This window comes from Notolabrus celidotus, chromosome 4 (genome assembly GCF_009762535.1).
Source record: "Notolabrus celidotus isolate fNotCel1 chromosome 4, fNotCel1.pri, whole genome shotgun sequence".
In the NCBI taxonomy this organism is placed as follows: domain Eukaryota; kingdom Metazoa; phylum Chordata; class Actinopteri; order Labriformes; family Labridae; genus Notolabrus; species Notolabrus celidotus.
In genome coordinates this window covers 8502875-8516253 of record NC_048275.1, presented here as the reverse complement: position 1 = coordinate 8516253, position 13379 = coordinate 8502875, and the positions used below count along the sequence as shown (strand labels likewise).

Sequence of the window (13379 nt, the reverse complement as noted above, 5' to 3'; positions counted from 1 at the left end):
GTGCTTCCTGAAAGTTACCATTTGCACGGTTAAGACTTCTGTCACTGAACAGTCACAGTGTTTAAGCAAACTGCTGGAGCTATACAGACTAATTAAAGCTCCCTGCATTATTATGTTCAGGTCATGCATGAAGCACACATCTGTTTAGCAGAGATCATTCTTCTCAGGCACAAACAGGAAAGTAATTAAATACAAACACAAGAAAAGAGAGGTAAATAAAAACTGAGGTTGCAAAGCAAAATGAAGAACATTAGAACAAGAATACAAAATGCTGCAGAACTTGAAAAAGCCAGACACGACTCATCAACACTGTGTTATGTCTAGATGTGTTCATGGCAGCTGTTGTCTGAAAAAAATGATGCTATTTTGGGAGAATTTTGCAGAAACAATTGAAAGAGAAAGAAGTGAATAACCAGTTGTTTTATGTAGATGAATTGCTAAACATAAACACAGGTATGTCCTTGCATGCTTAACTTCATGTGTGCATGATCAATCTGAGAATATGACAAGTTAAGAAAGTTTGTTTTTTGCTATGACAGCAATTAGCATGAAATACTGAAATTCTAACCTTTAATTATGTTAATAATCCTGTAATTGTAATAAAGGCTGCAGACTTGCACGGTGTGGAGTAAAAGCACTTCTCTGCGACTACATAACCCACGTTTTTTATGCAAACTAAGAGAAAGAGTGGAAGCAGAGTTTTGCACTGAGCCAAAGAGGATGAAGGGTTTCTGTTTGCTTTAGACACACTCTTTCCGTATGTTTGATCTCTAACGAGGGAGATGAATGAAGAGCTTATTGGGTCTAACAACAATCTGGTACAAACTAAGGCTTCTGCTTTTGTGAGATGTGGATTTGACACAGCAGATTGGGACTGGCCCAAAAACGCTGGGATCATTCTGAGTTATTTCAAAGTTATTTTGCTGCAGCACACCACTCACATGCTAATTACCATTCATAGAATTTACACAGCATATTCTGATGCTTTCATATCCAAACATTTAAGTTATCTCTTGGTTCTGGATGTATTCAGATTCATTGACATTTCCCTTTACCTTTGACTACAACAAACCACCACATGAGTCAGTCATAGCAGGAGGGGGGGCCACGGTCAATCATGTCTGACATACTTCAGTCTTTTGAATTACACCTCAAGTTTTCCATTTCCATTTTCATCAGAGCCTTGATATTTCCCCTCATGCTGTCAGTGTGTCTTTGGAGTACCTTTTTGTAAATTCAATGTGCCTTTTGCAGGAGTCATCTCCTCCTGGCCACTCTGTTTTAAAGCCCAGGTTTGAGAAGTGGAGCCCCGGCTGTTGTCCTTCCTGGAAGATGTCACAGCCGTCGAGCTCATTAGATCTGTCAGAGTGGTCCTTGGGTTGCGACTAAGGTCCTTCTTGACATTTTCTTGGTTTTTTAGGATGACTGTGAGTGGTAACAGCATGGCCAGGTGATTGTTTTTCACATTCATTAATGATGGAATATTCTCCCTTCAAATCTCATTGCTTGAATTTCATCTCCTTACACTTCATAGTAGAGTCTCTGCACATTTTGTTGTAAAATAATACTCTGTGTTTAGCTGTGTTAATTAAACAGTGCTAAATTTTGACTGCTTTCTGAGTGTTTTCTTACCTTCTGACGAGTTGGCTATGAATTAATATTTCTGTTAAACAACAAGGAAGCTAGTCAAACTGGAATTTGCCTAATTTCTAACTTTTGAATTAAAAAAGTAAGCAATTAAGGTATTTGCTATTCTATCAATTAAATATCATTAGCAAACAGGCAGATTCATTTTAATACTTCTGTTGGCATGTACGTTTTCATTTCTTAAAGTAAAATATAATAAACAGCACTTTTATTAATGCAAACTGTGATGTACTATTCTCATTCTCCATTGTCTGTATAATCAGTCGATTATCTAAACAACTCATCCTATTGGGATCACAGGAGGCTGGAGCCAAACTCATCTGTTATTGGGTGAGAGGTGGGGTAGAGTCTTGAGAGGTTACCAGTCCATCACAGAGCTAACACACAGACCCAAAAAAGCAGACAAACTCAAAGTAACACCTATAGGTGTTTCAGCATCACCAGTTAACCTAAGGAACATGTCTTAACCCCTAGACTACTGTAACAGTGTCTTTAGAGGACTCCCTAAAAAGTCCATCAGAAGGCTGCAGCTCATACAGAATGCTGCTGTTCGAGTCCTAACAAGGACCAACAAAGTAGACCACATCACTCCAGTTCTTATAGATCTCTACACTGGCTTCCTGTCTGTCAAAGAATAGACTTTAAAATCCTGCTGATGGTTTATGAAGCACTGAATGGTTTAGGCCCAAAATACATTGCTGATCTGCTGCTACTTTATGAACCACCTTGACCTCTGAGGTCATCAGGTACTGGTCTGCTTTCAGTCCCTAGAGTCAGAATGAAACATGGTGTAGCAGCGTTTAGTCATTATGCTCCACATATCTGGAACACACTCCCTGAAAGCTGCAGGTCCGCTCCAACTCTCACCTCTTTTAAATCCAAGATTAAGACTTTTTTGTTTGCCACTGCCTTCCTATCTTTGCTTATTTTAACTCACTTTAAATTAAAATGTTAATGTAGTTATTAATATATTTCTAATTTTCCTTTTCTTTTCTGTTTTGTCATATTTGTCATGGTAATTGTGTTCTTTTATGCCTGTCTGAATGTCTCCAATGCTTCTAATGTTTTAATGTAAAGCACATTGAGTTGCCTCGTGTATGAAATGCGCTATACAAATAAAGCTGCCTTGCCTTGCCTTGCCTTTAAAATCCTGCTGAAGGTTTATAAAGCACTGAATGGTTTAGGCCCAAAATACATTGCTGATCTGCTACTACTTTATGAACCACCTCGACCTCTGAGGTCATCAGGTACTGGTCTGCTTTCAGTCCCTAGAGTCAGAACAAAACATGGTGTAGCAGCGTTTAGTCATCATGCACCACATAACACATAACAAACTCCCTGAAAGCTGTAGGTCTGCTCCAACTCTCACCTCTTTTAAAACAAAGATTAAGACTTTTTTGTTTGCCACTGCCTTCCTATCTTAGCTTATTTTAACTCACTTTAAATGCAAATTTTGATGTGATTTTTAATATATCCTAATTTTCCTTTTCTTTTCTGTTTTATTATATTTGTCATTTTAATTGTGTTCTTTTATGCTTGTCTGAATGTTACCAATGCCATTGTAAAGCACATTGAGTTGCCCTGGTGTATGAAATGCACTATACAAATAAAGCTGCATTGCCTTGCCTTGCCTATACCTGTTGCAGGCATTAAAAATAACTTTACAGAAATAATATGTTTGCTGCTGATGAGCTGGTTTGCTTTTGTACCTAATACACTGGCATTTGTTCTGATTTCAGCTTGTTTCATAACCAGTTAAAAACTCCTCCCAGGAGCTTTATATCACACATACAGAACATGCCAACTTGGTAAGCTAAAGTGCTTTTAAAAATGTCAAAAGCCATGCAGGTTTGGTCCACAAACATTGATGTTTCTCATCTGATACCTTGTGTAGAATCAACATGAGTCTGAATGTCTTTCACTGACTTAAATCACCTCATATCACCCAGCTTTTTTCACTTGGTATGCAAAGATAAAGCTGCTCTGTGACACAATCTGCCTCCTCTGATGACATTATGTAAGTTATCACCTGTGTGGCAGAAGCACCTGCCGTAGCATACATCTCACTAACTACTGCAGATTTCTTTATTTAAACACAGCTACCAGATGAAGATTTACTCATTTTGTTGGGACATGTGAGCTGAGTTTAGACAGGTGAAAATAACAGTATGTGAAGTTAATTAACTTTGCTTTTTGTCCTCATTCTCTCAGTGCTCATTACCTTTAAATGGAGCCACACATTGGCAGAAGTAATTACCAGGCTGGTCAATGCAAGTGGCTCTGTTCTTGCAGGGAGATGAAGCACACTCATCAATGTCGAGCTCACACTTGGCACCTTTGACAGGGAAGAACACAGGTTGATAAATATGTTATGTGGAGGGTCATCAACATTAAGTCTTGCAGTCAGTGTTCAAATTTCATTCGTGATTCCAACTTGCTCCTGTGGCCTCTGGGATTTAAATCAGAAGAGTTGCGGGGCTTCTCTGTCTAATAAAGTGCAATCATGTACAATTGCCCACACAACAGGCTTGTTTACATCACTTCAGAACAACCACTTCTTTTTCTTTGCAGAGAAACTGGAGTGAAATGCATTAGATAAACAACATGAACTCTCAATAATTGGGTATGTTTTGTTGCAGATGAATCTGTTCTTGAGATTGTGATCTTAAAACCCGGCACGCAAATGATGGGAAAGCAGATGACGGTCCACTGTAGTGCTGAGAACCACTATAATGCCTCAAAGAGTTCCCTATGGTGCGGCAACGATGTACCAAACAGCAAAGAACATTCTCACAGCAAGAAATCCATTTCAGATAACATTTCTGAACACTCAAAGAATTTTTCTTCAATGTGTTGTTCAGAGATCTTAAAAAAAAGAAGAGAAAGCAGCTCATTTAGGATCATGAGTTCCATCTCTGCAACCAGTTTCACTGCTCATAATGCACCATGATTCCAGCTCAGTGGGAATTATTAGCAATTACAATGAACCATTACTGTGTTTGAATTTTACAGGTGGAAATACATTATGGTTAAGTCTGCAGTCATTATTCATCTTTGTACTTTCAACAGTTGGCATCCCAGCACCGCATGGAAACCATTTACATAAATTATATAACATTAAATATCATTATTTCTGCAAGACTTAAAACTCTGTATAAGCACCCAACTACTTTGCTGTCTCTATACTAGTATCTGTGCAGACCATCGACTGTAGGGGGCAGACCCACTGCTTCACACTTATTGAACTGAGTCTATAATAATAAAAAAAAAAATCTGCAATGTTCATTTACTTCAAAATACTCTGACATTTGCTTTATATGCATGATTTTGACACAACTAAGGGGAAATAATTGATTAAAAAGTGGCACTACCAGCCATATCAAGGCTCCCATCCAAAATAACAGAGACAGAAAACAACAGCAATGGTAAAATTAAAAAAAGGCATTATTATAAATAAAATACTTAAAGATAAAATAAAATAAAATCAGAGCAGTAAATTAATAAAATAAATAAGAGTGGAAAGAAAAGTTAAAAATAAGGTAGCGTTGACAAGATCAGATGAATACAGGAAAAATAATAGATAAATATATAATTAAATAAGATGAATAAATGTTAAAGCAATGTTTAAAATAATAATCATGAAGTCCAGGGCTAAAAATAAATTACTCCAAGTTAAAAGCTAGATTAAAAAGGTAAGTCTTAAGTTTACTTTTAAAAACACCCAGAGAGCTCGCCGTTTTGATGTCCAGAGGCAGAGAGTTCCATAGCTTAGGGGCATAAAAACAGAAAGCTCTCTGGATGGTGCTTGTGTGAGACACATGAGGAACATTTAAAAGACGACATCAGTGATGGAGCTGGAATTTTAAATGACAGGGAAAGCAGCATGACTTTGGCTAGAAAGAAGAAGAAGAAAGGTACTTTATTGGGGGAAATTCAATTTTTTCACTCGTGCTATATTGGACATGCTACACATACAGTTTTTTTGGTATATTTTTGGTATATATATACACACATGCAGTGAACATGCTTAGGGAGAGATGTCAGAGTGAGGATACTGCCGTCAACCAGCGCACCCCGAGCAGTTGGGGGTTCGGTGCCTTGCTCAAGGGCACCTCGGCAGTGCAAAGGCAGGTGAACCAGCACCTTTCCAGTCACCAGTCCACTTGCCAAACTTCCTCCATACTGGGACTTGAACCGGCGACCCTTCGGTTCCCAAGCCAAGTCCCTATGGACTGAGCTACTGCCGCCCCCTAACCGCACAACATTACAATAACATGTTTCCTTGTTATGTCAAAATCATGCATTTAAAGCAAACAGGGATGCACTATAAATTAGATACACATTGTGGAGTATTCATTCTATTAATAAGACTCAATTCAAGACGAGTGAATCAGTTGTAGTGGGCAGCTCGTCTCCAGGTGTCTTGGCTGCCTCCGGTGGGTATGCGCCATATCAGAAACTGCTGATGGTTGTCAAGTTTACATTAAAAATTTAGCTTTTTAGCAGCATTCCATCATTTATAAATGAAGATGTGATCCTAATCAGATTTTTCAATCACTGACATTGAAAGAACAAACATTTTTCAAAATGCAGGCGAGTGTACTTATATCCTTTTACATTAATCAAAGGCACATGTAAAATCACATTCAGTATGTTGAGATGCTTTGGCTGCTTTTGTAATATAATACAACAATGATGATAAGGTACTATAGCACACATGTTAGCACATTTAGCTCAAGGCACTGCTATTCCTATGGAGCCTCACAGAACCAATAAAATGGCTGTAGATCCAGTTTAAAACCATGTCTAAATGTTTATGTGGTACATTTGAACACAACCTGAAACTAGAAACTGGAAAGCTTATTACTAAAAAAGTGTCACAAAAACATTAATTTTCAACACCATCCAAAGAGCCGTTTTTGAATTGAAATGCAATTTAAAAAATGTAAATAAAGAACATTTCAATTTATCTCTCTACTTCTGCACAGTACCTTTATTTGATGTGAAAGTATACAAAGATAGCTTTCTCCCAAACAAATGAAGTGCATTCACTAACCTGTAAAGCCAGGCACACAGAGACATCTGTAACCATGGACAAGGTCAACACACGTGGCATTGTGCAGGCAGGGTGAGGATACGCACTCATCTACGTTGACTTCACACAAGGTCCCTGTAAAGAGATGGTATTTAGAGAAATCAATGACCTCAATCTCTGAAAAGTGCCTCAGTGACTCATACCTTTCATGACAACTTGTTCACTCCACACCTTTGAATAAAAAAAACCTAAGATGGAAAATCTTTTTGTGAAGAACATAAAATTGTGGGGTGCCGGTTTGGCCTGGCGGTGTCCCGTGTTTGATTCCAACCTGCAGCTCTATGCCACGTCTTTCCCCACTCTCTCTGTTTTCCTCTTCCTTTACACTGTCCTTTCCTCTCAATAAAGGCATGAAAAGCCCCAAAATAAAACTAAGAATACAAAATTGTTGATGTATAACACATTGTATCTGTTGGTTACAGTGTACCAAGGAGTTGTTGCAAGTCTTAAGTTAGGCAGATGCTTCATAATGCACATTTCAAAACATGGAATTAACAAGTTTTTGCTATTAGGCTGGAAAAAGTAGTTTGCCACTGATATTTAGTTTTATTTATTGAAAGTTTGGGCCTTTAAACCCATATGTATTACTTTTACAAACTCTGCTGTTCCTCCAAAAAACAACACAAGGAGATCAACGTCTCTCTATTTGGCAGATTAATTTATGTGAGGAATTTATTTTTATTTCTAAATTGTATTTGACAAAATGTGTTTTTTATTTAATAGACAATATAAATTAATAATAAATGAACCCCTCTGTGTTTCCATCCCATTTTGTTTACTTTTAAATCTAAAGTAGACGATTATTTTTCCATCACCATTTTACACATTTAACATCCCTGTAAGCTTTGGAGGAGGTTATTATATAATGTTAAATGCCACAGTGAAAAGGTGTTTGTATAACAGCAACATTCCCTATAACACCAGTGTACTGTTTGCACTGTTCTTGTAACACAACAGAGGATACAGCTTGTTTAAGAACCTAATCACTGTGTGGCCTGGATGTATCCTGGAGGGTGGCGGGAGTTAACTGTTGACACAATGAGGTTCTCTTAAGAGATGTTTCCAATACTGGTGCTCAATGGAGTCGAACACATTTCAACTTTCTAAAACGCTCCGGGGACGTCCAGAAATTTTGATGAATTAGTCTACAACTGAAGTGCTGTGACGGTAGAGTTCTCTCCATCCAATACCCTCTGTCATGTAGGGGAGAACGGAGTTGGTTGTCACACGGGTTGGTTGGCACACTCATTATAATTTGCCACCAGGGGGCGCTGTCTCTCATTGGGGTATGGACATTTCCAGAATTAGGATCAGAGCTCACCTACATAGTCTTCTCTGGAGTAAGACAGCTGAACTTGAGGTGAGAGGACTTTTTGTGTTTTTCATGTCAAATTGTAAATATTCAGCTCCTCAGTATTTTTCTTCTAGGCTTTTAAGCGATGGGTTTATAACAAAACAAGTGTTACTCTTACAAAGTGTGAGGGGAAAGCTATAGTTTAGATTTGTATTAGCTAGCTAACTAGTTGTTAGATGGTTGTTAGCCTTGATGCTAGCAAATAATCCCAGTTGGGGTTGGTCGTCACATTCTCTTTGGGGTTGGTTGTCACATGTAACAACCAACCCCTATGTAGGCAAAATCATGCATGGTGAAATTAGTTGGAGTGGGCAGACCCTACATTTGCCATCACTGTAACTCAGACAGTGACTGCATGTAGCCTAGTTGAGTCGGCCATTATTGTTCGGCCTATTTGTTTTGTTCTTTATGTTGTTATATAGGCTGGCCTAAAGATGTGTTTCCTGTTTATGTTTCTTGCTCATTTTATGTTAAAATGCATTAAGTTATGTAGGCCTATCACTTGTCAGTGCAATTAAACTTTCAAATTTACTTCTGCCTTCTTGTCTTTTTAAAAGATTTTTCCCATTGAAATACCATTGTGACAACCAACCCCATAGTGTGTGACAACCAACCCCATAGTGTGTGACGACCAACCCCATAGTGTGTGACAACCAACCCCATAGAGTGTGACAACCAACCCCATAGTGTGTGACAACCAACCTCATAGAGTGTGACAACCAACCCCATAGTGTGTGACAACCAACCCCATAGTGTGTGACAACCAACCCCATAGTGTGTGACAACCAACTCATAGAGTGTGACAACCAACCCCATAGAGTGTGACAACCAACCCCATAGTGTGTGACAACCAACCCCATAGTGTGTGACAACCAACCCCATAGTGTGTGACAACCAACCCCGTGGTGGGGTTGGTTGTCACAATGTGTCAGAGTGTCTTTGATAGTTAATTGCCTCTTTGTTACAATGAGTTGGAAAATGAGAGGGATACACATTTCAAGTCAACACCTTAAGCTTCAATTTAATGTAGGAATGACTATTGAAAGATGTTTTGATCATGAGCAATCATCAAAACAGTTAAAAGTGTGACAACCAACCCCGTTCTCCCCTACTACATTGTTAGCCTCTGTCTATTCTCAGATTCTTAAGAACCAACCCTAGAAAAGAGCTTTTGATTTCCTACTTGTTCCTGTTCTAAATTTAACTTCACTTCAACTTTTTTTTACATAATTACTTCACCATCTGTACACTAACACACAAAAATGAGTGTGAGACTATCTCTACATCTTTAGCAATATTCTTTAATCTTGTGTGATGATAATTAACAGGATAGTTTGTTTTACAGGTCAGGACTGGAAAAAAATCCCATGTTCTCTATGGACTGGCCCAATTTTCACTTATTCAACCTTCTGCTCTTTCTGTCTTGATTTCCTGTAGTAGATTTCTCTCTTGACATGTGACATTATATGGACTGCACCCCATGGGGAAGGAGGATGAGACACTGTTTGGTACCAATGCATCTGTTTCACAGGATATGCATGCTACATCAAGTGGGCCTCAGCCGGCAGGTTCACTTTTCTGACCTTTATTTTCCCACATTGCTAGTTGGCCTTACAGCTGATAACTCTAGGTGGACTGGTCCATCTGTCATTTGCCCAAAGTGCCAGATTACAACTCTGAGCCTGTCGTGATGTGTTATGATGCTTCACCATGATTTCTCCTCAGGTGTCAACATCTGGTCCTGAAATGTACTGGTCAAATAAACACTCCCTGGAGGATCAATGTTTTTTCGATTTGCAGTTAAATCAACACTTTGTACTGCTTCAACAGAGTAAATACTGCAGCCTGTTATACTTACACAAGGTGTTACATGCCTTACAGTTCCATGTTCCCTCAGGGATAAACCATTTTAGTGTAAAATTACAGCATGGTTTTTCCTCTGTTATCACTCTACAAAAGAAGGTAGTTTTTGTGAGAATAACTGGGGTACTATAAATGAATACACAAATAAATAAATAAATAAATACTTAGTTTTGTCCCTAATCTTGTATTTTTGGGTGCATTGATCATAGAGTGTTTCTATTCTTGAAGGGATGACCATCAGAAATCATTTTAGCAATGAATAAACTAATTATATTTCAAATTGAAACTTGAAATGAAAAATATGTTCCCTTTTTTCCGAGGGCAAGGCGAATGTATTCATTTTTTCCACATACTTTTGTAGCAGATGCGTCAAATATGAGATCTATCTCTGATTCCTGCACCATAAGACACCTTAGATACCCCACACGAGTAGAACCAGCCTTTCTTTCCTCACATAAAAAACATCGCCCTTATGGTGCCTCTCCTCTGTAATGCTACTCCTGTAAAATGTTTCCATTAAGGCATCAAGATTGACTGGTATGAACTCAAACATTGTTTGTTGCTCTACGTTGTAAAAGAGATTGACATCCAGAGTGCCGTACACCTTTCCAATCCTACGATGCATTTATAAAACTACCTGTAGATTGAGGAGCAACAGGACTAAAGATATGACTATAACACATGAAGTGAAGTACTGAGTGAAATATCTTTCTGGTGATATTATTTGCACAGTTCAGCTGTGGGCACAGCTCAACAGTCCTCTTTCATTATGCTGAGATCTGATGAGAGCTATTATGTCCCAAATCAAAGTGTTTATTGACTGTATTCATGTGGAGTAACATCCACAAAGATTAAACTTGTTAAAGAGGGTATCAATCAATTAAACTGATGGTTGTTCAAGTTGTGTTATGTAAGATACTGTGATTGTGATAATAATTGATGTCATAGCATAGTTCATATACAGCATTAATTGGCATATAATTAACTTTAGCTTCCCTAGATATGAGAGCAGAGGATGTTATGGGCACATTTTACAGTGTTGGATTTTTCTCTGATATGAGTCATTTATTCAAGCCAGACTTTACCTCCAGAGAAATGCAGCATAATAAAAAAAAAAAGGCTGACTGTTAATCTCAATGCAGTCAAGAACATGTAGGCATTGGCTCAGTTATCTTGGCTGTGGTTAGCAGGATAACTTGGCCTTCTCAGCCTGTATAGGACATACTGAGGAACATATTCCTGCAATTGATTACATTTACCTTAAAAAAGCATTAGATATATACATGGGATGTACCAGAAATAGATTCTTATGCGCTAACAGGTCTACAGTTAAAAGTGAAACTTGTTTGAAGTTCATGTTTTTTTCTAAGGCAGAGTAAAGAGGGGCTATTCTGCTTATTTTCAGGTGTTACATCGCCCCTCTGACACCTCTGTAGTAGCTTTACATGATTTATAGATATACAACTTTAAGCTTCATTTTTTTTGTTACTGTCTCTTTAAGGAACAGACTCCCAGCCTACAAGCCCACTATCTTCAAATTGCAAGTTCTATAGAAGCCTCCTCCACTGTTGCCATGTTACAAAGTTGTCTACATTGGGTCAACCAGTGTTTCTCTATTTTAAATGACAGATGGTGAAATAAAGCCATATGTTTTGGACCCCAAATTTGACTCTTAAAGTTTGGCATTATGTTATTTTGCTCTTTTAAGTGAGTCTTAATCCTTGAGAAGAAGTGCTGAGATGAATCGAATGATTAAAGGTTCATTTCGGTTAAGACAAGACCAGTTGTGATTCTCCTAATTTAAATAAATAACAAGACCCAACACTATTTACTATGTACATTAACTTACATACTGTAAGTACAGAGAGAGAGAGAGTAGACCAAACATAACTGGCTGCATATACAATTTTAATGTTTGAAGTGTTTGCTGTATGTTTTTGTTGATTGTTACTGTTCTGGTTTTTGTTTTTAACTCTGTAAAGCACTTTGAATTGCTCTATGTATGAATGGTGCTTTATAAATAAACTTGCCTTGCCTTTTAAGGAGATACATCAGTCGGTGACGTCACGAACTGAGCAAATCTCGTATCCCTCCCTCTTAATTCTTGTGTGACTTTTTGAAACAGCCGTTCAGAGCAGCCTGCGGTCTCATACTGGGATTACTCCAACACACAATTTGAAACTTGCCCAGAGAAAGGCATTTTACTCAAACCCTGTAATTTTACAGCGAGTTTAACTTCAGAGAAAAAGTAGAACCAGTACTGGTAACTTCGGAAGTGTTATTTTTTCTTACATGGGTACCTGTAATTTAACTTGAGGAAAACATGTGTGTAGTTTTGGTGTGATCCGATCAAAGACGTTTGAGCAATGTGGTGCAAACAAACACAGTCATGGGGAGCGGTGTATGAGTTACCTGTTATTCCAAGCGGACACTGGCAGCTGAATGAGTTGAGCTCATCAATGCAGGAGCCGCCATTTCGGCAAGGCTGGCTGAGACATTCATTCACTTCAATCTCACAGCTATTTCCTGAGAAAGCGTAAAAGGCTCACAGCACGCTGACACATTGCTTCAGTGAATAAAATGCCACTTTAACACACAAAAAACAGAACTTCAAAATAGCTTTCACTTACCAATAAATCCAGGTGCACAGAAGCAATTGTAGCCATTCAGGGTGTCTTTACAAATGCTCAGGACGCCGCACGGCTTTTCTTCACAATCATCAATGTTTATCTCACAGAACTGTCCTGTTAAACCTGCAGAAAGGAGATACCATTTTCTCTTCTCTCAGAGGACAAAGCTTGCAAGTTATACCTGACGGATGACTTATATCATGGCAGATTTCTAGCTATGATCATACAGTTGGCCTTATGAGTTTTTATTATTAACAACTATGTGAACAAAGTCAGAATTCTGACTGTAAAGTAGGAAATCTGAGAAATATGGCAAAATTCTGAAAAATGACATCAAAAAAACTTCAGTGTCACTAATCTTCTAAAGTAGGACGGATGTGTCGAGCAAAGCTTATGAAAATAAAACTAAGTGAATGTACAAAATGTTCATCAAAGCTGCAACTAAAACTTAATCTAAAGCAATAAGTGAGCATATGGATGTCTGTCTTAAGTCAGATAAAAATTCTTCAACGCCTGGTTATTGTATTTGGATGTTTTCTTTATATCTGGTATTCTTCATGTTGATTATTTGGGGCTTTGCTTTTTTCAGTGATGACAACAAACCTTTTACCGACCATCAGGGAAACAGTCACTTTTGTAATGAGCCAAATTTCAAAGGTGAACAAAGTTGAAAATATCTATTTATAAAGCATCAAATTATAACAAGTTATTGAATGACATTTTACATAAAGAGCAGGGCTCGACCTTACTCTTTGTTTACTGTATCATTTAGAGAGTCCCGGAATTAATA

The 13379-nt window shown here is 38.0% G+C and overlaps 1 protein-coding gene across 1 annotated transcript in view; it reads right to left on the bottom strand.

The window, feature by feature from the left end:
• The window catches only part of eys (eyes shut homolog), a 286827-nt gene that overhangs the window by 183001 nt on the left and 90447 nt on the right, over nt 1-13379 (bottom strand). Inside the window, exons 19-22 of the mRNA XM_034681752.1 lie at nt 12590-12712; nt 12372-12485; nt 6704-6817; nt 3869-3982 (exon numbers count right to left, since the gene is read on the bottom strand). Of these exons, the coding sequence (XP_034537643.1) occupies nt 3869-3982; nt 6704-6817; nt 12372-12485; nt 12590-12712 (465 nt within the window). The remainder of the gene's footprint in view (nt 1-3868; nt 3983-6703; nt 6818-12371; nt 12486-12589; nt 12713-13379) is intronic.